Source organism: Ammospiza nelsoni, chromosome 22 (assembly GCF_027579445.1).
Source record: "Ammospiza nelsoni isolate bAmmNel1 chromosome 22, bAmmNel1.pri, whole genome shotgun sequence".
Lineage (NCBI taxonomy): Eukaryota > Metazoa > Chordata > Aves > Passeriformes > Passerellidae > Ammospiza > Ammospiza nelsoni.
Genome location: NC_080654.1, coordinates 1,791,008 through 1,814,196, shown reverse-complemented (window position 1 = coordinate 1,814,196; position 23,189 = coordinate 1,791,008). Strand labels below are relative to the sequence as shown.

At 42.7% G+C, this 23,189-nt stretch overlaps 1 protein-coding gene across 1 annotated transcript in view; it reads right to left on the bottom strand.

Moving 5' to 3' along the window:
- Nucleotides 1-1,892: 1,892 nt before the first annotated feature.
- MIB2 (MIB E3 ubiquitin protein ligase 2) overlaps nt 1,893-23,189 on the bottom strand; it is a 45,605-nt gene continuing 24,308 nt past the window's right edge. The window contains exons 5-19 of the mRNA XM_059487430.1: nt 22,080-22,274; nt 19,990-20,132; nt 18,254-18,361; nt 17,116-17,220; nt 15,937-16,099; nt 14,430-14,563; nt 12,488-12,636; nt 11,681-11,837; nt 10,970-11,124; nt 10,361-10,487; nt 8,368-8,598; nt 7,368-7,546; nt 6,058-6,242; nt 4,392-4,457; nt 1,893-3,916 (exon numbers count right to left, since the gene is read on the bottom strand). Of these exons, the coding sequence (XP_059343413.1) occupies nt 3,675-3,916; nt 4,392-4,457; nt 6,058-6,242; nt 7,368-7,546; nt 8,368-8,598; nt 10,361-10,487; nt 10,970-11,124; nt 11,681-11,837; nt 12,488-12,636; nt 14,430-14,563; nt 15,937-16,099; nt 17,116-17,220; nt 18,254-18,361; nt 19,990-20,132; nt 22,080-22,274 (2,339 nt within the window). The 3' untranslated portion in view covers nt 1,893-3,674. The remainder of the gene's footprint in view (nt 3,917-4,391; nt 4,458-6,057; nt 6,243-7,367; nt 7,547-8,367; nt 8,599-10,360; nt 10,488-10,969; nt 11,125-11,680; nt 11,838-12,487; nt 12,637-14,429; nt 14,564-15,936; nt 16,100-17,115; nt 17,221-18,253; nt 18,362-19,989; nt 20,133-22,079; nt 22,275-23,189) is intronic.

The window sequence follows — 23,189 nt, the reverse complement described above, 5'->3', positions numbered from 1 at the left end:
AAATAAATCAACAACCTGCAACTTGGGGGAAAAAAAAAAGAAAATAAATCAACAACACCCAGTTTGGGGGGAAAAGAAAATAAATTAACAACCCAGAACTTGGGGGGGGAAAAAGAAATCAACAAGCCCCAATTTGGGGGGAAAAGAAAATAAAATCAACAACCCAACATTCCTGCACAGTTCCTGTGGGAATGGCACTGAAAAATTGGATTTTTCTGTGGGTCATGGGCTAAAAAAAGGGTTTTGTGTGCTGGATGCTCCCCAGGGAGGGAGGACAGGAATGTTTGGGGCCTAATAAAGAGAATTTTGCCGTTTTTTACCCTGCAGCCCCTCGTGATCAGCGTCTGCTGATGTTCCTAGAAAAGTCCATGCTCTGATGAAGAACAAACGAGCTGAGGGCGGCTCCAGCTGGCACAGGAACAGGAATTTTTGCTTCACTGAAATGCTGCACTGGCCTGGCCCAGGCACGACCTGAGAGCAGAAATTTGGGGAGAAATCAGGGAAAAACGTTTCCCAAAACACAAATAACAAAGGGAATCCACAGTGAACTAAAAACTGCTCCCCTGGGTGGGGAAATTTTTGTCCCAGCTCTCTGGTGGGATGTGTTAATAATTATAAATATTAACAATATATTATTATATCATATGCTATATTATAGATTCATTATACACATTGTACTATATATTATTATAATATATATTATATTATATTATACATTATTATATATTATTATATTATATTATATATTAATATATTATATATAATATACTGTGGTATTATATATAAATATTATAAAGTATTATTAATAGCATTAATATAAATTATAAATATTGATAATTGATGTATTATACTGCAATATAATTTTAATATAATTAATACAATACGAATAAGTAAAATTAAATTATATTTAATTATATATATTATGTCTATTTATAATATATAATTATATTTAATTATAATTATATATTATACTATAAGTATAATAAAATATAATCTAAATAATATAATTGATTTTATATTAATAATTCATTTCTGGGTGGACCAGTCCTCTTGGAGCAGCACAGACTAGTGGGACCATAAAGGACCAAAAATCAGCACAAAATTCAAAAATCAACAAGAAATCCAAAAACCAGCAAGAAATAAAAAAACAGCAAGAAATTAAAAAACCAAGAAATCAAAAAACCAGAAAGAAATCCAAAAAAACAGCAAGAAATAAAAAAAACCAGCAAGAAATCCAAAAACCGACAAGAAATCCAACAGTAAAAAGGCAGAAAAGGACAAAAAAAGGATAAAAGTTGGCTCAGATTTGTATTTTTGAGCACTTTTGTTTTCTCCAGCAAAGGTTTTGGGAAAATTTCTGGATTGCTCCAAAGGGATTCCCATCAGTTTGGATTTCTAGGAAATACTGAGAATCTGCACCTCTGATTTTTGCACCAAAGCTGATTCTGAAATTCAGCTTTGGGTTATTTGGGTGTTAAGTAGGAGCCAAATAAATAATTTAGGGGTTAAATCTGATCTATTTTGACAACTTAAAAAATCTATTGAAATTGTACCCAACTCAAGTGAATATCTGGATAAATATTATCTCTAAAGTCAAGAATTGGTGAAATAACTTTGTGAATAAACCACAGGGTTATAAATAATCAATATTCCCACAACCACCACACAGTTCCACATTGCTTTAAAAGATTTTCCACCTCTTTGCTAACGAACAAAGGGAGGAGAGGAACACTGGAATTTTTGCTTTGTTTTGTTTGTTTAAATATTGCTTCCAATATGTAACAAACAGGAGGTTTGGGCACCCAGACAAACAGCCACACTTCCACCAAAATTCACTTTACAGGATCACTGAGTGGGTGATAAATCTTCACCCAGCTGGAAAACAATACAGCTACTGTTTGTACATTCATTTTTAATGCTCAGGAAAATATATATTTTTATTTTATTAAGTTTTGCTGCAAAACAAAGAAACAAAAATGAAATCCCTTTTTTTATTTTTTTGTCCTCCTCCCCCTCGTATCTTAATTATTACTGTTTATTTTCTTTACACCTTGATTGGAGTATTGACCACCTGCCTTTGGCATTATGGATAGAAAGCTCAGGAGTCTCTGAACACACGGCTCTGCCAAAAAAGAAATGAAATAAAATAAAATATGGAAGAAGAAGAAGAAGAGTGTCACTTAGAGGTCAGAAATATCTGTTGTAACAGATTTTCTCCAATCAATCAGTGTTCACTACTTTTTCTCTAAGGCACACACTCTGTCTGTGGGACTCCTGACCCAGCTCTGCCCAGGGGGCTCTGGGGACATCCCCCCCTGTCCCTGTCACCTCAGCTGGTCCCAGGGACCTCCCTGGGAGCTGGGAGCACTTCTGGGTGTCTCTGGAACACTGCAGGGTCTGCTCAGCTCTGGAGCACCCCAGAGATCTGTTCAGCTCTGCCCTGGAACATTCCAGGGATCTGTTCATGTTCAGTTCTGGAGCATCCCAGGATCAGCTCTGGGACACCCCAGGATCTGCTCAGCTCTGGAACATTCCAGGGATCTGCTCAGCTCTGGAGAATTCCAGAATCTCTTCAGCTCAGCTCTGGGACATCTCAGGGATCTGTTCAGCTCTGGAGCACCCCAGGATCGGTTCATGGTCAGCCCAGGGTCTGTCCATGTCCTGCCCAGCTCTGCCACGTGCTCGGTCCGGTGCCGATGGTGGATGAGCAGCACAGGTGAGGGAGGGACACCCCAGAGGAGACTCCTCTTCCTCTTCCTCCTCTGGCACATCCTTCCTGTGCTTCCCTTCTTTTCCCAGGGAGCCAAACCCCTGCAGAGGGAGGAAGAATGGCAGGGCAGGGGCTGGGGAGGAGCAGCATCCTCAGACGAAGATGTGGATCCTCTCCAGGGCAGATGAGACAAAGGGAGGAGCAGCATCCTTGGATAGAGATGTGGATCCTCTCGGGATGGCCTGGCAGCAGATGGGGCACAGTCAGGGCCAGAGAGGAGCAGCATCCTCAGATGAAGATGTGGATCCTCTCCTGGGCAGATGGGGCACAGGGTCAGGGCAGGGGAGGAGCAGCATCCTCAGCCTAAGACGTGGATCCAAAGATGTGGATCCTCTCCCGGACAGCCTGGAGGCAGATGGGGCACAGGGAGGAGCAGATCCTCAGACGAAGATGTGGATCCTCCCTCAGACAAAGATGTGGATCCTCTCGTGGATGGAGGGAGGAGCAGACCCTCAGACAAAGATGTGGATCCTCTCCTGGATGGCCTGGTGGCAGATGGGGCACAAGGAGGAGCAGGCCCTCAGACGAAGATGCGGATCCTCCCTCACACAAAGATGCGGATCCTCCCTCAGACGAAGATGTGGATCCTCCCTCACACAAAGATGTGGATCCTCTCTCACACAAAGATGTGGATCCTCTCTCACACAAAGATGTGGATCCTCTCTCACACAAAGATGTGGATCCTCTCTCACACAAAGATGTGGATCCTCTCTCACACAAAGATGTGGATCCTCCCTCACACAAAGATGCGGATCCTCCCTCAGACGAAGATGTGGATCCTCCCTCACACAAAGATGTGGATCCTCTCTCACACAAAGATGTGGATCCTCCCTCAGACGAAGATGCGGATCCTCCCTCAGACGAAGATGCGGATCCTCCCTCACACAAAGATGCGGATCATCCCTCAGACGAAGATGTGGATCCTCTCGCGGATGGCCTGGCGGCAGATGGGGCACACGGTCAGCGCCGTGCTGCAGTCCGGGCAGGAGCCGTGCCCGCACTGGAACACCAGCTTGATCTGGTCGTCGATGCAGATGGGGCAGGTGATCCTCTCCTCCATCTGCCGGTAGCGGCTCTGCAGCTCCTCCATCAGCTTCCTCTGCTCCGTGCACTCCGAGCTGGGGCTGCACTCCACCTCCGTGCTGTCTGTGGGCAGAGATCAGCCTTAATGAACTCATTAACCTCCCCTCCTGCCCCCCCAGCAGCACCAGCCCACTCACACTGCACTCTGCACTCAGCCTCAGCCAGGGATCAAATAAAAACCCTTGGGGTGATGCTTTTCTTTTTTACTTGCTCAGTGCTTTGTGTGTGTGTTTGAATTTTCACTGTTAAACCACCCCATGTGAAACCTGACTGCTTCCAATACACAAAATAAGCCAGGCCCAGGCAAATCTCCCTTAAATGTCCTGTCCTGTTTATGCAGCTTGAGCTTGGCTTAGGACACCTTTGAAAATCTATTAAAATCCACTTATTTTCCTCCTCTAAAGGTGGATAATGCAACAGGCGCACACACACACACAAAGCCAAAATAAATGAGCTCTTATTTGACTGGAAATCATTGCTGCCCCTCAAACCAAGCCTGTGCAGGACCCTCCCCACAGCCCTGCCCAGCAGGACATACCTTGTTTCAGCTTTTTGGTTATTGTCACTTGACATTTGATGCACTTCTTCATCCTCCTGGAGCACTCTGCCACAGGGAGAGTTGACAATTAAACACACAACAGACTCAAGAAGATGAGATCTGAACAACCTGAGGCTTCCCTGGGTGATTGAGGGATTGCTCCTGCATGGAATGAGGTCACTACCTGCCTTCTGAGCTGTGCCTTACTCTTTTATTTAATATTTTATTTAATTTAAATTTAAAAATATATATTTAATTAAATAAAAGAGTATTAAATTAATTGATTAAATTTATTTATTTAATACTCTTTTATTTAATCAGATCAGCAGCAAACACAACAGCTTTAAATCCTCCCTGCTCTGCGCCCCTGGAGCTGCTGCAGCTCTGGGGAGGAGGATGAAGTTCTGGCACAAAGTTCTGAGCAAACTCCCCACGCTCACTCCCTCTGTGAGATGAACTTGCTGACAAGTCTGAGCAGGCTGCCCTTAAATCAGCTGAAATCCTGAGGAATGAGGAGCTGGGAGAGCCAGAGGAGAGGGAAATCCTCCTCAGGAGGTTTCTGGGGGATCAAGCACTGCCAGGCAGAATTTTCCCTCTGAATTCCCCTGGATCCCAAGCAGAAGGTGGGCAGAACATTCTGTGTTCTCCAGAGATAACTTTGGCTGCCTGAGAGGCTGAAATCACTCTGGGGTTGCTTCAGGACACAAACAGCACAAAAGCTTCCGTGTCTGAGCAGGGCTGGATTCTGACAGGGCAAAGAGGGAGGCTGGGGAGAAAACCATGAAAAAAAATGTGGTGGTGTTCAAGGGGGTCTCAGGACTAGGGAGGAGATGAGAATGTTGACTCTGTGTTTCAGAAGGCTGGTTAATTATTTTATGATATACATATTATATTAAATAATATATAAATATAAATATAAATATATAATGTATAATATATAATGTATAATATATAATGTATAATATATAATATATAATATATAATATATAATATATAATATACATTGTACAGTATATATTATATATTTTATATATATATAATATATATATTATGAAAATATATTATATATATTATATAGAAAAGAATAGAAGAAAGGATTCCATCAGAAGACTTGCAAGGAAAGGAAAAGAATTATAACAAAATCTCGTGACTCTCAGAGAGTCTGAGCCAGCTGGACTGTGATTGGCCATTAATTAAAAACAACCACATGAGACCAATCAAAGATGCACCTCTTGCATTCCACAGCAGCATATTTATAATTATATATGTATAATTATATTATTTATAGTATATAAATAGATAAATTATATAATCTACAATTAATTATATAAATTAATATAATAATTATATAAATTAATGATACTATATAATTATATTATTTATATTATATAAATATAACTATATCATATAGATATAAATTCCCATTATATAAATACACTATATGTTTATATAACATAGCTATAGAAATATATTTTTATTATACAAACAATACATTATTGTTACATATAATTTATAACTGAATTATCTAAACAATGTAAGCGTGTAATTGTTGCTCACATTTTGTTCCCGAGGCCTCTCAGCTTCTCAGGAGGAAAAGATCCTAACGAAAAGATTTTTCACCAAACGTGATAAAAAATGGGGGGAGGAAAGCCCAGTGTGGACTCACCCTCACAGACGATGCTGTGCTGGCAGGGGAAGAAGTGGATGAGCAGGGCCAGCTCCGAGCAGACCAGGCACTCGGAGGGCACGGCCGCGCTGGGCACGCTGAGGTTGGTCATGGTGTTGGGCGTGGTGTGCACGCGCCGAAGGCTGCAGGTGATGGTGGAGCTCTCAGAGCAAAGCTGCTGATCCCTGCAAAGGGCACGGTGTGAGCCACAGGCTGCTCCAGCACTGGGGAATGGCACACCGGGCCTTTTCCTGACTCAGAAGTGGGGTAACTAAAAGGCGTTTTAAAAATTTTTATTTCGTCTTTTATTGTTCTGTTTCTCTAAATTATTAAATCTTTTTCTTGGTAAGGTTATCCTTTAAAACTTGTTTCTAATTCAACGTCTGTTCTATTCTATAACATTTCTAAATCAACATTTCTTACCTCAAAAATTACATACAGATGCATGCTACGTGAACTTTCTGTTAAGGTTTAAGAATTTTCTACAAATCCATTTCTCCTGCAGCAGCTGCAGAGGTCTCAGAGACTCTCCACCCCTCCTGGAGCATAGTTCTATTTCTCTAAATAATGAATCTTTTTCTTGGTAAGGTTATCCTTTAAAACTTTTTTCTAATTCAATGTCTATTCTATTCAATAACATTTCTAAATCAACATTTCTCACCTCAAAATTTACATACAGATGCATGCTACGTGAACTTTCTGTTAAAGTTTAAGAATTTTCTACAAATCCATTTCTCCTGCAGCAGCTGCAGAGGTCTCAGAGACTCTCCACCCCTCCTGGAGCATAGTTCTATTTCTCTAAATAATAAATCTTTTTATTGGTAAAGTTATCCTTTAAAACTTGTTTCTAATTCAACATCTGTTCTATTCCATAACATTTCTAAATCAACATTTCTTACCTCAAAAATTACATACAGATATGAACTCTATGTTCACATACTATGTGAACTTTCTGTTAAAGTTTAAGAATTTTCTACAAATCCATTTCTCCTGCAGCAGCTCTACAGGGTCTCAGAGATTCTCCATCCCTCCAGGAGCATAGTTCTATTTCTCTAAAGTATTAAATCTTTTTTTTGTAAAATTAACCTTTAAGTTTGTTTCTAATTCATTTTCTCTCCTAACAATTGTCTGTTCTGTTCTATTACATTTCTAAATCAACATTTCTTACCTCAAAATTTACATGGAGATGTATACCATGTGAACTTTCTGTTACATTTTAAGAATCTTCTACAAACCCATCGCTCCTGGAGCAGCTGCAGAGGCACCAGGGCTGGGGGAAATTCTGGTTTTCAAGGTTTCCTGAGGCTCACCTGAATTTCTGTGAGAAGTCTTTGATGATCTGGACAATCCTCCCATCTGTGGTGAGGTCCAAAGGAGATTTCCCCCGATGATTTGCATAATTAATGTCTGCTCCTTCTTGTGCCAGGTAGCAGGCAATGGCAGTCCCAACGTTCAGCTCCACGTTCCCCAGGAAGCCAGAAGCCTGCAGCTAAAAGAAATTGAGAAAAACACTCAAATATACTCCCAAGCTTCTGAGCTTCTGCTCTGATTTGCATCAAAACAACAAGAACAACAACAACAATAATAATAATAAATAATACTACCATGATAATGCAATAATAAAAACTAAAAATAAAATAGCAATAATAAAAATAATATATTCATAATAGTAAATAATAATAAAATATAATAAAATCATAATAACAGCAACAATAAATAAAATAAGAATAAAAATAAAAATATAAAGTATCATAAATTATCAACAACATGAAATTTAATAATAATGAACATTAAAAACATTAACATATAATAAAATACTATACAATTAACATATACTAACATAATAATAGAGTATAATATAGTACAATACAATATAATATAGTATAGCATAATATAGCATAATATAATATAATAGTATAGTATAGTATAATATAATAATAATATAATATAATATAATAGTATAGTATAGTATAATATAATATAATAATATAATATAATAGTATAATATAATAATATAATATATATAATAATATAGTATAATATAAAAGTATGTTATATATACTTAATATATAACATAAAATGAAATATATTGTAACAATATACTAACAATATAATAACATATAATATAAAGTATTATATATTATAATATAACAACAATATAATATATTATAATATAATATAACAAATATATATAATATATATTTTAAATATATATATATATATTTAAATATATATAATGTATATCATATATAACACACAAAAACCACACAAACACCACACTCTGTGGGTGTCCTGCTGAACTGTGCTCACCTTGGCCAGGAGGGTGGCTCCCATCTCCCCGTCCCTCTTCTCCAGGGCCAGGGCCATGAGCTGCTGCCGCTCCAGGGCCATGTGCATGGCGGTGTCACCATCCTCATCCTCGCCGTTGACGTCGCTGCCCTGGCTCACCAGCAGCTGCACCATGGCCACGTGGCCCTGGATCACTGCCAGGTGCAGGGGGCTCTGCTTCCTGCTGTTCTTCACGTTCACATCACAGCGACCCTGCAAATGCACGAATTGCAGCAGGGGGAAACAGGGCAGGAATGAACCAGGGGGAGATGGGGCAGGAATTGCAGCAGGGAATGTGGGGCAGGAATTGCACCAGGGAATGTTGGGCAGGAATGAACCAGGGGAGGTGGGGCAGGAATTGCAGCAGGGAATGTGGGGCAGGAATTGCAGCAGGGAATGAGGGGCAGGAATGAACCAGGGAATGTGGGGCAGGAATTGCACCAGGGAATGTGGGGCAGGAATGAACCAGGGAATGTGGGGCAGGAATTGCACCAGGGAATGTGGGGCAGGAATTGCAGCAGGGAATGTGGGGCAGGAATTGCACCAGGGAATGTGGGGCAGGAATGAACCAGGGAATGTGGGGCAGGAATTGCACCAGGGAATGTTGGGCAGGAATGAACCAGGGGAGGTGGGGCAGGAATTGCACCAGGGGGAGGTGGGGCAGGAATTGCAGCAGGGAATGTGGGGCAGGAATTGCAGCAGGGAATGAGGGGCAGGAATTGCACCAGGGGGAGATGGGGCAGGAATTGCAGCAGGGAATGTGGGGCAGGAATTGCAGCAGGGAATGTGGGGCAGGAATGAACCAGGGAATGTGGGGCAGGAATTGCACCAGGGAATGTGGGGCAGGAATTGCAGCAGGGAATGTGGGGCAGAAATTGCACCAGGGAATGTGGGGCAGGAATGAACCAGGGAATGTGGGGCAGGAATTGCACCAGGGAATGTTGGGCAGGAATGAACCAGGGGAGGTGGGGCAGGAATTGCACCAGGGGGAGGTGGGGCAGGAATTGCAGCAGGGAATGTGGGGCAGGAATTGCACCAGGGAATGAGGGGCAGGAATGAACCAGGGAATGTGGGGCAGGAATGAACCAGGGAATGTGGGGCAGGAATGAACCAGGGAATGTGGGGCAGGAATTGCAGCAGGGGGAAACAGGGCAGGAATTGCACCAGGGAATGTGGGGCAGGAATTGCACCAGGGGTAGATGGGGCAGGAATTGCACCAGGGGGAGGTGGGGCAGGAATTGCACCAGGGGGAGATGGGGCTGCAGAACTCAGGGTGTGGGGCCTGGCAGCTCCCAAACCCCACTGCACCTTTGCTGAGTTTAGCTGAGTTATCTGCTCCTCACAGAAGCACCAATTTGTCAGACAACAACACATTTCCTGACCCAGAGATGGGGTAACTGAGAGGTGTTTAAAAAACTTTAATTCCATTTTCAGTCCCATGTGAAGGGTGAGTGTGGGGCCTGGCAGCTCCCAAACCCCACTGCACCATTGCTGAGTTTAGCCAAGCTATCTGCTCCTGATGCTGATTTGTCAGACAACAAAATCCTTTTCTGACCCAGGGATGGGGCAGCTGAGACATGCTTTAAAAACTTTTATTCTATTTTCAGTCTTACGAGAAGGGTGAGACAATACCAATGTTATAATTCACACCATCATAATCAGGAGTTAACTATTCCCTAATTACAATAAAATTAAGTGGGTTTTGGCTTATGAGTTTTAGTTATACCATGTTGTAGATGCTTTAAATGCAATAATATAAAATGACCCCTCGTGGGACACTGGAAAAGCAGGAATTGCCCCAGGGGGAAATGGGGCTGCAGAAATGGGAGTGTGGGGCCTGGCAGCTCCCAAACCCCACTGCACCTTTGCTGAGTTTAGCTGAGTTACCTGCGCCGCACAGAAGCGCCAATTTATCAGACAATTTCACTGAGAGGTGTTTGACAAACTTTTTCTTGATTTTGGTTTTACTTCTTACCTCTTTGATGAGAATTTCAGCCACTTCCATGTGGTTGTTGAGAGCAGCAAGGTGCAGGGCAGTGAATCCATCTTCCTTTTTGGAGTCCACCAGCTGTCGAGCCCTGGCCAGAATCTTCTTGATGGCTCTGCAGGGTTGGAGAGGTTATTAAAGATGGAAGAATGAACTTCTTGAATTCTCAGAATTTCTTGAATTCTCAGAATAAATTGCTCAGGAGTCAGCAATGTCCATGACACCAGCAAGGAAGAGCAGTCCCTCAAACCCACAAACTGAATTATAAGAATACAACAAAAGCCTTCAGTTACCTTTAATAAAGTAGGGGAAAGCCACATTGCTTTGACAATAATGAGATTTATTTTTGGAAGAGTTCCAGAGGCTTTACTAAGACCTAAATATCTGAGACTGTCCACACACAGAGATTTCCCAGCCTAGGGAAGCTTGAGAAATATGGGGAAAGCAGGCAGGAGCTTCCTGTGAAGGAACCTATTCAAACCCAAAAAATATTTAACCAAATACCCAGAACCACATCTGCCACCTCCTCAGCCAGCCAGGACAAATTAACACCTGAAAAAGGCATAAAAATGGAAAAAAAAAATAAAGGTAACTTACAGCTTGTTGCCTTTCAGGGCAGCATAGTGGAGCAGGTTGAAGCCTTGACAGTTCTGGACAGTGAAATCGATGTTGGGAACTTCAGTGAGGATCTCAATCACCACTTTGTAGTCCAGGGTGATGGCATAATGCAGGGGGGTGTCTCCCTGGGAATCCTACACATGGAGAGCACAGCAAAGCCAGGTTACCAACCCCAGAAACCCCCTGGGAGCTGCTGGAACTCCTGACCAGCTCTGAGGAATGACCCAGCACAGAATACAATAAAACCTACATATAAATAATTAAATAATATGCAATAAACCCAATAAACTCTTAAAATGGGCTGGGTCCAAGTCACCATCACTTCCTGCCTTAAAAATGTTAAAAATCTTGTCCAAACAAACCTCCTGTGAAACCTCTTGTCTATAAATATGTTTCTATTTTAACTTCTAAATTCTTAGCTTATTTTATATAACTACACTTCTGCATTATAAACTCTTCACTATTTTATCAATACAGCTTCTTGATATATTCTTACTTACAACTATAGAAACATAAGTTTGAGATTTTTCTGTTTAATGTCTGTGTATTGTATTTTTACATTAACCTAAGCTTCTCTTGAGGCTGTAAATCAAATTTTCCCCATAAAGAAGCACCTCCCCACCTCAAAAATAAAACAAAACCAAAATCAAAAAATCCTCCAGCACCTCCGTGCAATAATCCCAAACTTACTGGGAGGTTGACATCACAGTTGAGCTCACAGAGGGCTCTCACCACCTCGGTGAAGCCCTGGCTGACAGCGACAAACAGGGCTGTGCATTTGGCATTGTTCAGCAGGTCTGCACTGGCCCCCTTGGCCAGCAGCACACGGGCAACTTCTGCCTGGTTTCTGGTGTAAAGCAAGGGAAAAAAGCATATTTGAGTCATTCCAGTCAATTCTTTCTCTTTGCAAAGCAACAGAAATCAGGTTTTATAGCCTCTCAGCCCCACCCCGCTTCCTCTTAGTGTTAAAAAACCTGGGGGTTTTGGGTTTTCTGTTTGTTTTGTTTGGGTTGGTGGTATTATTATTATTATTATTATTATTATTATTATTATTATTATTATTATTATTATTATTATTATTATTTCCATCAGGGCCAGCAGGAGGGGAGGTGTGTGGTGGTGTTCGCAGGGGTCCCAGGACAAGGGAAGAGATGAGGATGTGAACTCTGCATCTCAGACAGCTGATTTATTATTTTATGATATATATTATATACTAAAACTATACTAAAAGAATAAAAAAATTTCATCAAAAAGGTAGCAAATAATAATAAAAAAAAATAAAACAATACAATCTTGTGATTGCTCACAGCCTCGACACTATTAGCTGTCAGCAGTCATCAAGTAAAAACAATTTTACATGCGAAGTAAACAATTCTCCAAATCACATTCTAAAACAACAAAACACGGAGAAGCTGAAGCTTTCTCAGCTTCTCAAGAGGAAAAAAACCTTAACAAAAAGAGTTTTCCTAAAGCATGTCAGTGGCAGAGGTGTCCTACCCAAAGGCTGCGTAGTGCAGCGCCGTGTCCCCCTCGTCGTCTCGCAGGTCCACGTTGGCATGAGCCTGCAGCAGAGCCCTCACCACCTCCAGGTGCCCCTGGTAAGAGGCAATCTGCAGGGCAGTCCTGCCCTGGTTCTTGGCATCCACCTTTGGGGAGGGCAGAGACACAGAAATTCAGGCATGAGCTCGTTTTTGTGCCTGGAACAGCCCAGAAATGCCACAGGGTCCGTGCCCAGCTGAGCTTGTCCAGAACATTCTGGAAGGGGAAAGGGGCAGCATGTTTAGAGAGAACAGATCTCTGTAATTGCAGAGCCCTGCTGCCAAATCACTCTGTGCCTGAGAGCACAAAGCTCTGCCAACAATTCCCTTCCCGAGAGGAAAATGGGTGAGGAAATCAAATTAAGCTTTGCATGAAGCTCTGCGGGCGCCAAGTCCCTGCTGTGCTGCTGCTGCAGGTGCTGCAGGGGGTGCAGGGGACACCTCAGGGCTCAAGTGCTGCAGTGAGAGTTTTGGAGAGTTAAAGGTACTGAAGAAAAGAGGTAAAAAAAAAGGCAAAGCAGCTTCTGAAAGCAGTGGAGGATAAGGAGAGGAGAAGGAGGCACAAAACCTCAGCAGGTTGGCAAGGAGAACAAGTTAATAATCAAGGTTTTATCCCTGCAGCAGTCAGAGCACAGGAGAGGCAGCACTTCCCTGCACAGGCTCAAAATGATGGGAGAGTCCTTTGGGCAAAGAGGAATTAGAGGTCACTGCTGTTCTTCCATCTACACCAGGCAGACGGAGCTGATAAACTGGAAAAACCCTGCCAAGAAATCCCAACTTGCTCTGAGTCAGCCTCAGATCCAGCCTGATCTCTCTGTTAGACTCTAATAAAAACAGCTAATAAATTAATATATATATATTAAATAAAAATAGAAGTCTAATAAAATCTAACTAATAAAAATAACAGCTAATTTATTAATATAAATATTAAATAGAAATAGAAGTCTAATAAAATCCATGATCATATCATGGATTCCTTATTCTTGGGACTTTCCTATCTGGGCTCAATCTGAGAATTGCAGATATTTGTGTCCCCTTCCCATCCCCAAAAGTTTATTTATAAACTTGCATTTATTTATAAACTTAAATTTAAGTTTATAAATAAAGAAGTACAATAAATACCAGACAAATAACCACTAAATCAGCTTCTTCAGACTTAGAAGAATTTAATCTTCCGATCCTGGGTCACAGCCCCACAACCACACCCCCAACAAAACCTCTTTTTGTTCCTCATGGTTTCCAAGGACACAATACTGAAAGATTTGGTGGTTCCTATTTTTTCTGCCCTGTTCCTAAACCCTGAGCTCCTCCCTGGAGGAGGTTTTGGAGATGTGATCCTGACATTCTGGAATTCTGCAAGCACAGAAATTGTCCAGCAACGAGTCCAGCCCAGCTCCCTGCTCCAGTCAGACATGAGATAAGACACTGCACAGATCTGGGCAGCTTTTCTCCCTTCCTGATTCCAACATTGTGATTTTTACAAGGTCCTCTAAGGACAGGCACAGCCAGACACAAGCCCTGCCTTTCTCTTCCAGCAAATCTCTGATTTCTGCTCCTGTTTTCCTATAGATAAACCCCTCTCCCCCTCATTCTACAGCTGAAGGAAATCTGGGAAAAGCCACCTTGGCAAAGGTGCTGTGAGGGCTTCAGTTCAGATTTATTGCCACAAACTAGAGGCATAAAATATGCACATTTAATTTGTGAATTTAATCCTTGCAGCAATTGCAATCCTTGCAGAAATTGCAGCAAAATAATATCCCAGCTGTTGGGAGATACCACTAAGCCTGACAAATGTATTGTTTTCCTCACATCCTTTTCCCTGCTTGAGTACAAAATTTGATGATGGTGTTTTAAAGAGCAGCAACAAAGGAAAAATAAACATTTTTGTCTTCCAAACTTGCCTTGTCTGGGTATTTCTGGAGGAGCTCCCGGATTTTAGCTGCATTGTTGAGGGCTGCACAAATGACCAGGCACCCTGCATGCTCTGACTCTGTCCTCTGGGACAGCAGCTTCTCCAGGACAGTCACCAAAGTACCTGAAAAAACAAAAAATTCACCTGTCACCCCACAGTCCCTCTCAGTGTTTGAAGGGACACAGGTGTCAGAAGTGCAAAGTCAAAAAATGTTGCAATTTCTGCCCCAAGTCTGATTTGAGCAAACAGTTCCAGATCTCTACCAGAAAAACAAAAAAAAATCCTGGCAAGTCTTTGCTCTCTCCCACATGATCCTGACACTCAGAGGAAATAAAGATGGTCAGGCCACAAAAAAAATTTTGAACAGATGTGAAAAGCACAAAAAAATTCCCCTCCACGCACCATGTGATCCCAAACTCGATTTCAGGGCACATTAGGCCAAACAATTGTTGATTTCACAACAGCTCCAGGCACAGACCTGGAGTATTTCACAAGAATCAGCGTCCTTGTACAGGAAACAGGATGGAACAGGGAACTGAGACGGGGATGAGGCAAATGCTGAGCCCAGGACAGAGCTGTGCTTAGCAATTCTGAGGCCTAAATTCTGCATTTTCCTGTTAAATCCAGCATTTCCAAGTCCTAAAATCTGTATTTTCCTGTCAAGGCCAGTTTTGCTTGCCCAGTAAATCACAGCAAAGTTTTATTCTCTATTTCCTCATTAATCCCAGCATTTCCAAGTCCTAAATCCTGCATTTCCCCATTAACACCAGCATTTCCCAGGCCTAAATCCTGCATTTTCCTGTCAAAGACAGCTCTGCATGCCCAGTAAAGCACAGCAAAGTTTTATTTTTATTCTCTATTTTCTCATTAATCCCAGCATTTCCAAATCCTAAATCCTGTATTTCCCCATTAATCCCAGCATTTCCAAATCCTAAATCCTGTATTTCCCCATTAATCCCCAGCATTTTCCAGTCCTAAATTCAAGTGAGTCCTAAATTCTGTATTTTCTCTTTAATCCCAGCATTTTCCAAGGTCTAAATTCCAGTGAGTCCTAAATCTTGCATTTCCCCATTAATTCCATCATTTCCACGTCCTAAATCCTCCATTTCCCCATTATCCCAGCATTTCCCAGTCCTAAATTCCAGTTAGTACTAAATCCTGCATTTCCCCACTAATCCCACCATTCCCAAGCCCTAAATTCCTGTGAGTCCTAAATCCTGCATTTCCCCATTAATCCCAGCATTTCCCAATTCCTAAATCCTGCATTTCCCCATTAATCCCAGCATTTCCCAGCCTCAAATCCTGCATTTCCCCATTAACCCCATAATTTCCTAACTCCTAAATCCTGCATTTTCCCAAGGCCCAGCTTTGCTTGCCCAGTAAATCACAGCCAAACTTCACTTCCCCACCCTGGTAAGAACACCTGGGTTTTGCCACCACCCCAAGAGCTGCACCAAAGATCTCCCAGCCCTGGTGGGAGCGGGTTTGTCCCTCACTTTTGGGCTCCTTGGCACTCTCTGTGGTCATCAGGTTGGCCTCCTCCTCCCTCTGGTAGGCTGTCAGGCAGGCAGGGTTGAAGGTCCAGGACTGTCCCCCCACTGACACTCGCAGATCTCCATCCCCATAGACCTTGATCACCTTCCCAATGTGCCCCAGGGTCTGTAAGGGAAAAAAAAAAAAAAATTTTTTTTTTGCAAAAATCCCCAGACCCAAAACCAGGGGTTTTTTGGGGTTTACTTTTTGGTAAAGCTGCAGCTCCTGCTGTGTGAAAAGAAGCACTGGACAAGTGACACATTCACAGACAGCTCCCACTTCGAGGACACCAAAAGGTTCTCAGCAGTTTCTCTCTCACTGCTTTGCCAGGGAAGGGTTTTCCAGACACACTGGAAATGGCTGGGAGGGAGGTGCTAAGAAAAACTGGTCAAACTGGGACTGGGGATGGTTCCTCTGGGCTTAAACACCCTAGAGGAACCTGCACCCCATTTTTAGCCATGCTGGGCTGATTTTTTCCACCTTTTTGCCTGATTCCAGAGAGTCAGGGAGGGGATAAAAGGACTTTGGTGATGGAAACCTCTCCCATGAGCTGATGGCAGCCAAATCCTTTTTGTTGGATTCCCCCTTGTCCATGGAAGGGTTTTCCAGACACACTGGAAATGGCTGGGAGGGAGGTGCTGAGAAAAACTGATCAAACTGGGATTGGGAACAGGTTCCTCTGAGCTTTAACTGCTCTTGGAGGAACCTGAGAAGAACTTATCAGACTGGGACTGGGGATGGTTCCTCTGGGCTTTAAAACTGCTCCTGGAGGAACCTGAGAAGAACTGATCAAACTGGGACTGGTGATGGTTCCTCTGAGCTTAAACACCCTGGAGGAACCTGCACCCCAATTTTAACCACACTGGGCTGATTTTTCCACCTCCCTGCCTCATTCCAGAGAGCCAAAGAGGACTTTGGTGATGGAAACCTCTCCCATGAGTTGGTGGCAGCCAAATCCTTTTTGTTGGATTCCCCCTTGTCCCGTTTGGGCGCCGTGGCCACGACGGCGTCACCGAGTGCCACCAGCAGCAGGGGCTGGGCAGGGACTTCCCAGCAGGAATTTTGGGGTGGGGGACAAGCCCATGTCTTCTTGGGGAAGCTCAGGAGGTTACTGGACTGTCCTGGAACTGGAGCACACTCACAGGTGCCATCTCATCTGTCCACTCCCCATGACCAGGTTGGAAGCGCTTCACCGTTTCCATATCATCTATCACCCGGACCACATCACCAACCCAAAAGGTGTTGAGCTACAAGAAAAAGAAAGTCATAAGCTTTTGGGGGATGAAGCAACACACACAGAGACAAAAAATTAACAGTGATCAGCCCCCTCAACCCCACTCCCAAAAATCCCAACAAACAGGACACCCACTGAGTCAAAAAACAGAATTGCAAAACATAAATGCAGCTACCAAGACAATAAACACAACCCAATTCTCTTTTAAGCCAAGTGCACATTTAAGTAGGGAAATAATTTGGAACAGTTGTTCCAATAATTTGGAACAGCTTCCTAAATTTTTTTTTGGTTTATTATTAATACCAGATAAAGCACGGAAGTTTTCTTGGTCATCTCCTCCTTACACCTGGCTTGGCCCTGGAGATTTTAATTCACTCTAATAAGGAAGTTCAATGTTTGTTATTTCAAACAGAAAAGGCAAAGCAGGGATTATCTGTGCTGGGAATTTGCCAGATGCTCCCTCTGCTCACTGAGCTAGGAAGGGAGCAGTGTCAAAAGAGACTTTTCAGAGCAGACTGATTTTGTGCAAAACACTCTGACACTGCATTTTCCACTGGTATTGAGAGTTTTTACCATTCTGACCTTGCTCAGGTCAGAATTTTGTGGTCTTCCAGCAGCTTCTTCTGTACCTAATTATCTCTATTTCTAATTATCCACTTCTCAAAGTCCTCAAACCTCTGGGGAAGGCCAGAGCTGTGAGCTTCAGAAATGCAGCCACAAAATTAGAAGGGCTGGATTAAAGACTCGGAAGAAATCAAAGAGAAGTGAGACAAAGATGCAAAAAAGAACAACGTGGAGACACAAAACAAGGAAGAACAAAAAAAAAATCAAAGGGAAGTTATTGGAGAAAAGGTTCATCAGAAGGGCAAGGCAGCTGCAGAAGGATGAGGGACTGGAAGCTGAAATTAAGAAACGCAGTTTACCTTCAGGAGTGGCAAATAGAAAAGTTTAAAAACCAGGAAAATTGTGTTTAGAAGACTGTTCCTTCAGCACCTCTGGGGACACTCTGAGGCTCAGTGACCTCCTGCAGCATTTGCAGCACCCACCTTGGTCAGGGCTCCGGGGTGGAAGGTCCAGCGGGTGTCACTGTTGAACTGCACCCTCACGTCGCCCCTGTCCGTGATCCTGTGCACCGTCCCCGTCTGCCCGATGAACTGGGGACAGAGACACAACAGGGGAGAGCTTCTGATAAATCATCTTCTCTCATAGTGGGGAAAGAGGGTGTCTAAAGCTAAGTCACCCAGCATTTCCCATCCACGCTGCTCCCAATTCTTTGTTCTGGATTTTCACGCAAATCCAGCATTTCCCAGTCCTAAATTCTGCATTTTCCCATTAATCCCAGCATTTGCCAGACCTAAATTATGGATTTTCCTGTGCATCTCAAGATTTCCAAGTCCTAAATTCCTGTGACTCCTAAATTCTGCATTTTCCCATTAATCGCAGCATTTCCAAGTCCTAAATTCCTGTGAGTCTTAAATTCTGTATTTTCCTGTTAATCCCAGATTTCCCAGTCCTAAATTCTGGATCTTCCCATTAATCCCATCATTTCCCAATCCTAAATGCTGCATTTTCCTGTTAATCACAGCATTTCCCTATCCTAATTCTGCATTTTCCTGTTAATCCCAACATTTTCCAACCCTAAATTCCTGTGAGTCCTAAATTCTCTATTTTCCCATTCATCCCATCATTTCCCAAACCTAAATTTTGATTTTTCCATATATCCCAGCATTTCCAAGTCCTAAATTCCTGTGAGTCCTAAATTCTGCATTTTCCCATTAATCCCATTGTGCGGTGCAGGGTTCTAGATCAGGTTCTGAGCAGCTCATGGTTTATAAAGAGGGAAAAAATGCCAATTTCTGAGGTGACAGGAGGTTCCTGTTTCTCTGTTTAATATCCCTCTCTACCCCTGCATTCCCCAAAAACAGGAATTCAGGAGCACAGAGGTTTAACAACCAACAAAGACACAGCAACACCCAAAATCTAATTCCTGAGCTGGAATTAAAAAGCTCATGGTTCCACTGGCAGCTTTGTTAAAGTTCATCAGAAGATGCCAAGTCCCTGCCTGCCAGGCTGAAAAAAAAAAAAAACACCCAAAAAAGTTAAAATATTTCAGTTAAAAGTTAAAATATTTCGGTTAAAAGATTTTCACGTTGAAACTGAAATAACAGAGTTTGCCTTGACATTAATTTAAAGCCTGGTTTCAAAAAGTCTCCTCACCTATAGGGGAGGTTAGGCCAGGATAGATATTTAACATATCTTATAATTTTATGGTATTTATTCATGCTATTTACAATAATAAATGCCATTTCTATCTTTATTTCCTCCACTCTCTGGGGTTTTTTAAAACAACAGGCGACAGCAGACTGATGGCTCTTAATTTAAAGGCAAGACTAAGCTCCAAAAATCTGATATGGGCTGAGAAATTTTATCCCTGGCCAAGGACAGAGCCCAGTGTTGACAAAACACAAACTCTAATTACCAGTAATGCACAGCACAAAAGAAGCCAAACAAGGAATGGATCCAGAACAGCAAAGAAAACTCGTGGCTCATTTAAAAACAAACAATCCAGACTGGGTTTTTTTTTGCTTCTAAGACTTTTGCAAAGATCCACGAGGCCATTTTCATCCAACAATACCTAAAAATAACTCTGACTCCAGCGTCCTATCACTAAAAAAATCTGCATTTGTGATTCATTGAACTCTAAGGTCACCCAAAGATGTTCTGGTGATTTCCTGAGCAGTGCAGAAGGAGGGAGAGGCTGGGATCGCAGCCAGGGCCTCACCTCAGCCATTTTGGGATTCCAGCCCCCGTGGCCCTCCTGCATCTCCCGCAGGATGTCGATGTCCAGCAGGCACTTCACCTTGTCCCCGTGCTGGAAGGGGTGTCTGTCTGTGCTCTCCTTCCTCTGCAGCTCTGCTGGTTTCCCTGGGGACAACAAGGACAGCGCCCACAGGCATGCAGGGGGCACTCACACACCCTGGGTGCCTTAAAAGGGCTGAAAATTAAAATTAATGGGGGCAGAATGGTGCAAAACCCTTTTCATGCCCTATACACTCCATAGGGCAGCACCCACAGGCATGCAGGGGCACTCACACACCCTGGGTGCCTTACAAGGGCTGAAAATTAAAATTAATGGGGGCAGAATGGTGCAAAACCCTTTTCATGCCCTATACACTCCATAGGGCAGCACCCACAGGCATGCAGGGGGCACTCACACACCCTGGGTGCCTTAAAAGGGCTGAAAATTAAAATTAATGGGGGCAGAATGGTGCAAAACCCTTTTCATGCCCTATACACTCCATAGGGCAGCACCCACAGGCATGCAGGGGCACTCACACACCCTGGGTGCCTTACAAGTGTTGAAAATTAACTTTAATTTGGGCAGAATGGAGCAAAACCCTTTCCATGCCTTATACATTCTATAGGGCAGCAGAGAAATTAGTAGGAATTAACTCTAATTATATTAATAATTCCATTATATTAAAATTCTATTTTATAAGTTACAATTTACAATTACAATTCTATTATAATTACACTATATTAAAACCCCTTTTCATGCCCTATACATTCTATAGGGTAGCAGAGAAATCTGTAGGATTTAACTCTAATTAAATTAATAATTAAATTCTATTACAATTCTATTTTACAAGTTACAATTTTACAATTACAATTCCATTGTAATTACACCATATTAACAAAACAGTGTATAATTACATAATTATAATTATGTACATTTTATACACATAAATATAATCTATATATTTTATTAATATAAATTATTATATTAATAAAATATAAATATATTTATATTATATAAATTATATTAGTATAAATTATATTTTATATGTATAAAAATACAGAATTACACTATATTAATAAAACAGCTCCAACAAGAGCCATTTTGTCCCTGTGAATGCCTCTCAGGCCGTGGCAGACACCAGGAGCTGTTCTTAGCAATCCACTCACCCACAAGTGCTGTTCAGACATGCCCACACAGCACCCAAAATTAGTTCTCCCCCCAACTCTGAGGAGTTCCTTACCCTCCCACCCATCCCTACCCCTGGAATTAAGCTCCTTATCCAACCCTTTCCCTCCCCTCATGCTCTTGCCAAGATGCTCAGGGAGAGAAAAGTTTGAGAAGGGCAGGTAGAAGTCTGCTTGATAAGTTTTATCTGATAAAAACCCTGATTGTGCTGCTGCAACACCAGAACAGACCCCTCTGTTTTCCTTCAGGGGAGCCCAAGATGGTCCTTGCACCTCACTGAAAGAAAAACAACCTCACAGCTAAATTACACCTGGGTAAAATGAAGCTTCAAGTCCAAAAACACAAGGAGTTTTCTTGGACTTAAGAAGAAAGGGGGATTACAGCAAATTGCCAGTACAGTCATCACTTCTTCACATCACTTTTTTTTGATCGTTCCATTCTCCAAACTCTCCCTTTGGTCACATTTCCCCTTTTGGCTCCACCAGGACAGTGTTTGCTCTCTAAAAGCACGGTGAATACCAGCTTGCCTGAAGAATGAAAAGCTTGGGATTGACAAATGTAACAAAAGTGAGCAAAGTTGGGTTCTCTGTAGCAGAGAGGGAATTTCCTGCATTTCCAGCAGAGTTTGCATTCTTTGGGATAGAACTGTGGGGATCTGATGGTTTTAACACTGGAAGTCCAAACTATTTCATGAATCACTCTGAGATCAAGCAGGATGTTCACACACAAACCAAATTCTCTCAAATAAACCTCATTATGTAGGAAATTTAGAAAATAAGGAGGTGGTTTTGTCTTCCAAACTAAAAATGGCTTCAGCGCCAACGGCCGCGTGAATCACAACTCCTCAACAAAGACTTCACCCAGCAAAGATTTGTCTCCAAACCCACCTAATTTTGGGAGGTGCTCCTTGTAGTAGAAGCCCCCAGAAGCCTCCACAGTACATTTGAGGTCCACTTTTCCCTTGTGGCCCACCCTGTAGACGTTGGTGGTTCCGTCGGCCCAGGTGACGCTGGCGACGCTGCGGCCGGTCTCCACGTCCCAGCCCCGGATATCGACCACACGGCCGGTCTTACCCTCACCCCCTGAGGGGAAAAGAAGTGCAAATCAGGAAAACTGGAACACAGACAAGTCATTTTGGGTGATTGGGAGGGAATCTCTGTGTTAAAGTTCATTTTGGAATGATTCTGTGGAGGATTCCTGGTGTGCAGGAGCATGGCCCAGTTGGGGAATGCACACATGGTGTCATGGCACCACACTGTGGCAACAAAAATACTCAGCAGTGCTGCAAGATCCAGGATCCAACTGCTAAAATCCACCCAGAATATTTAAATCTCTCCCCAACCCCATCCATGTGCTGCAAGATCCAAGATCCAAGTGCTAAAATCCACCCAGGATCTTTAAATCTCTCCCCAACCCCATCCATGTACAAGATCCAAGTGCTTAAGATCCACCCAGAATCTTTAAATCTCTCTAACCCCATCCATGTGCAAGATCCAAGTGCTAAAGATCCACCCAGGATCTTTACATCTCTCCCCAACCCCATCCATGTGCTGCAAGATCCAAGATCCAAGTGCTAAAATCCACCCAGGATCTTTAAATCTCTCCCCAACCCCATCCACGTGGAGGAACATCAAATAAACTTGGTTTTCCTCAAGCAAGGAGGTTGAAGGATCCAGAAGAGGAGGATGGATGTGGGGAGGTGGATCTGGCTGGGCACTGGGACTCTGTGCTCTGATCCAAGAGAGAACACAGTGAAGGCAATCAGCGTTTTTAGATTCTCAATCTGGGCAAGTACCAACACTTCCCTAGGACTTCTCCAAACAAGGACAGCAAGATCTGTCTCACTGAGGAACTTCTGATTACCTGCATAGTCCTGAAATGCAACATCTGAAGGAGCTGAACTCATTTATCAGCACAATGCAAAGGTTTCTGGGTTTTGCTGGCAGTTCTACTCATGACAAGCCCATGGCTGTGGCAGCTCCACCAAAACCAGAGCC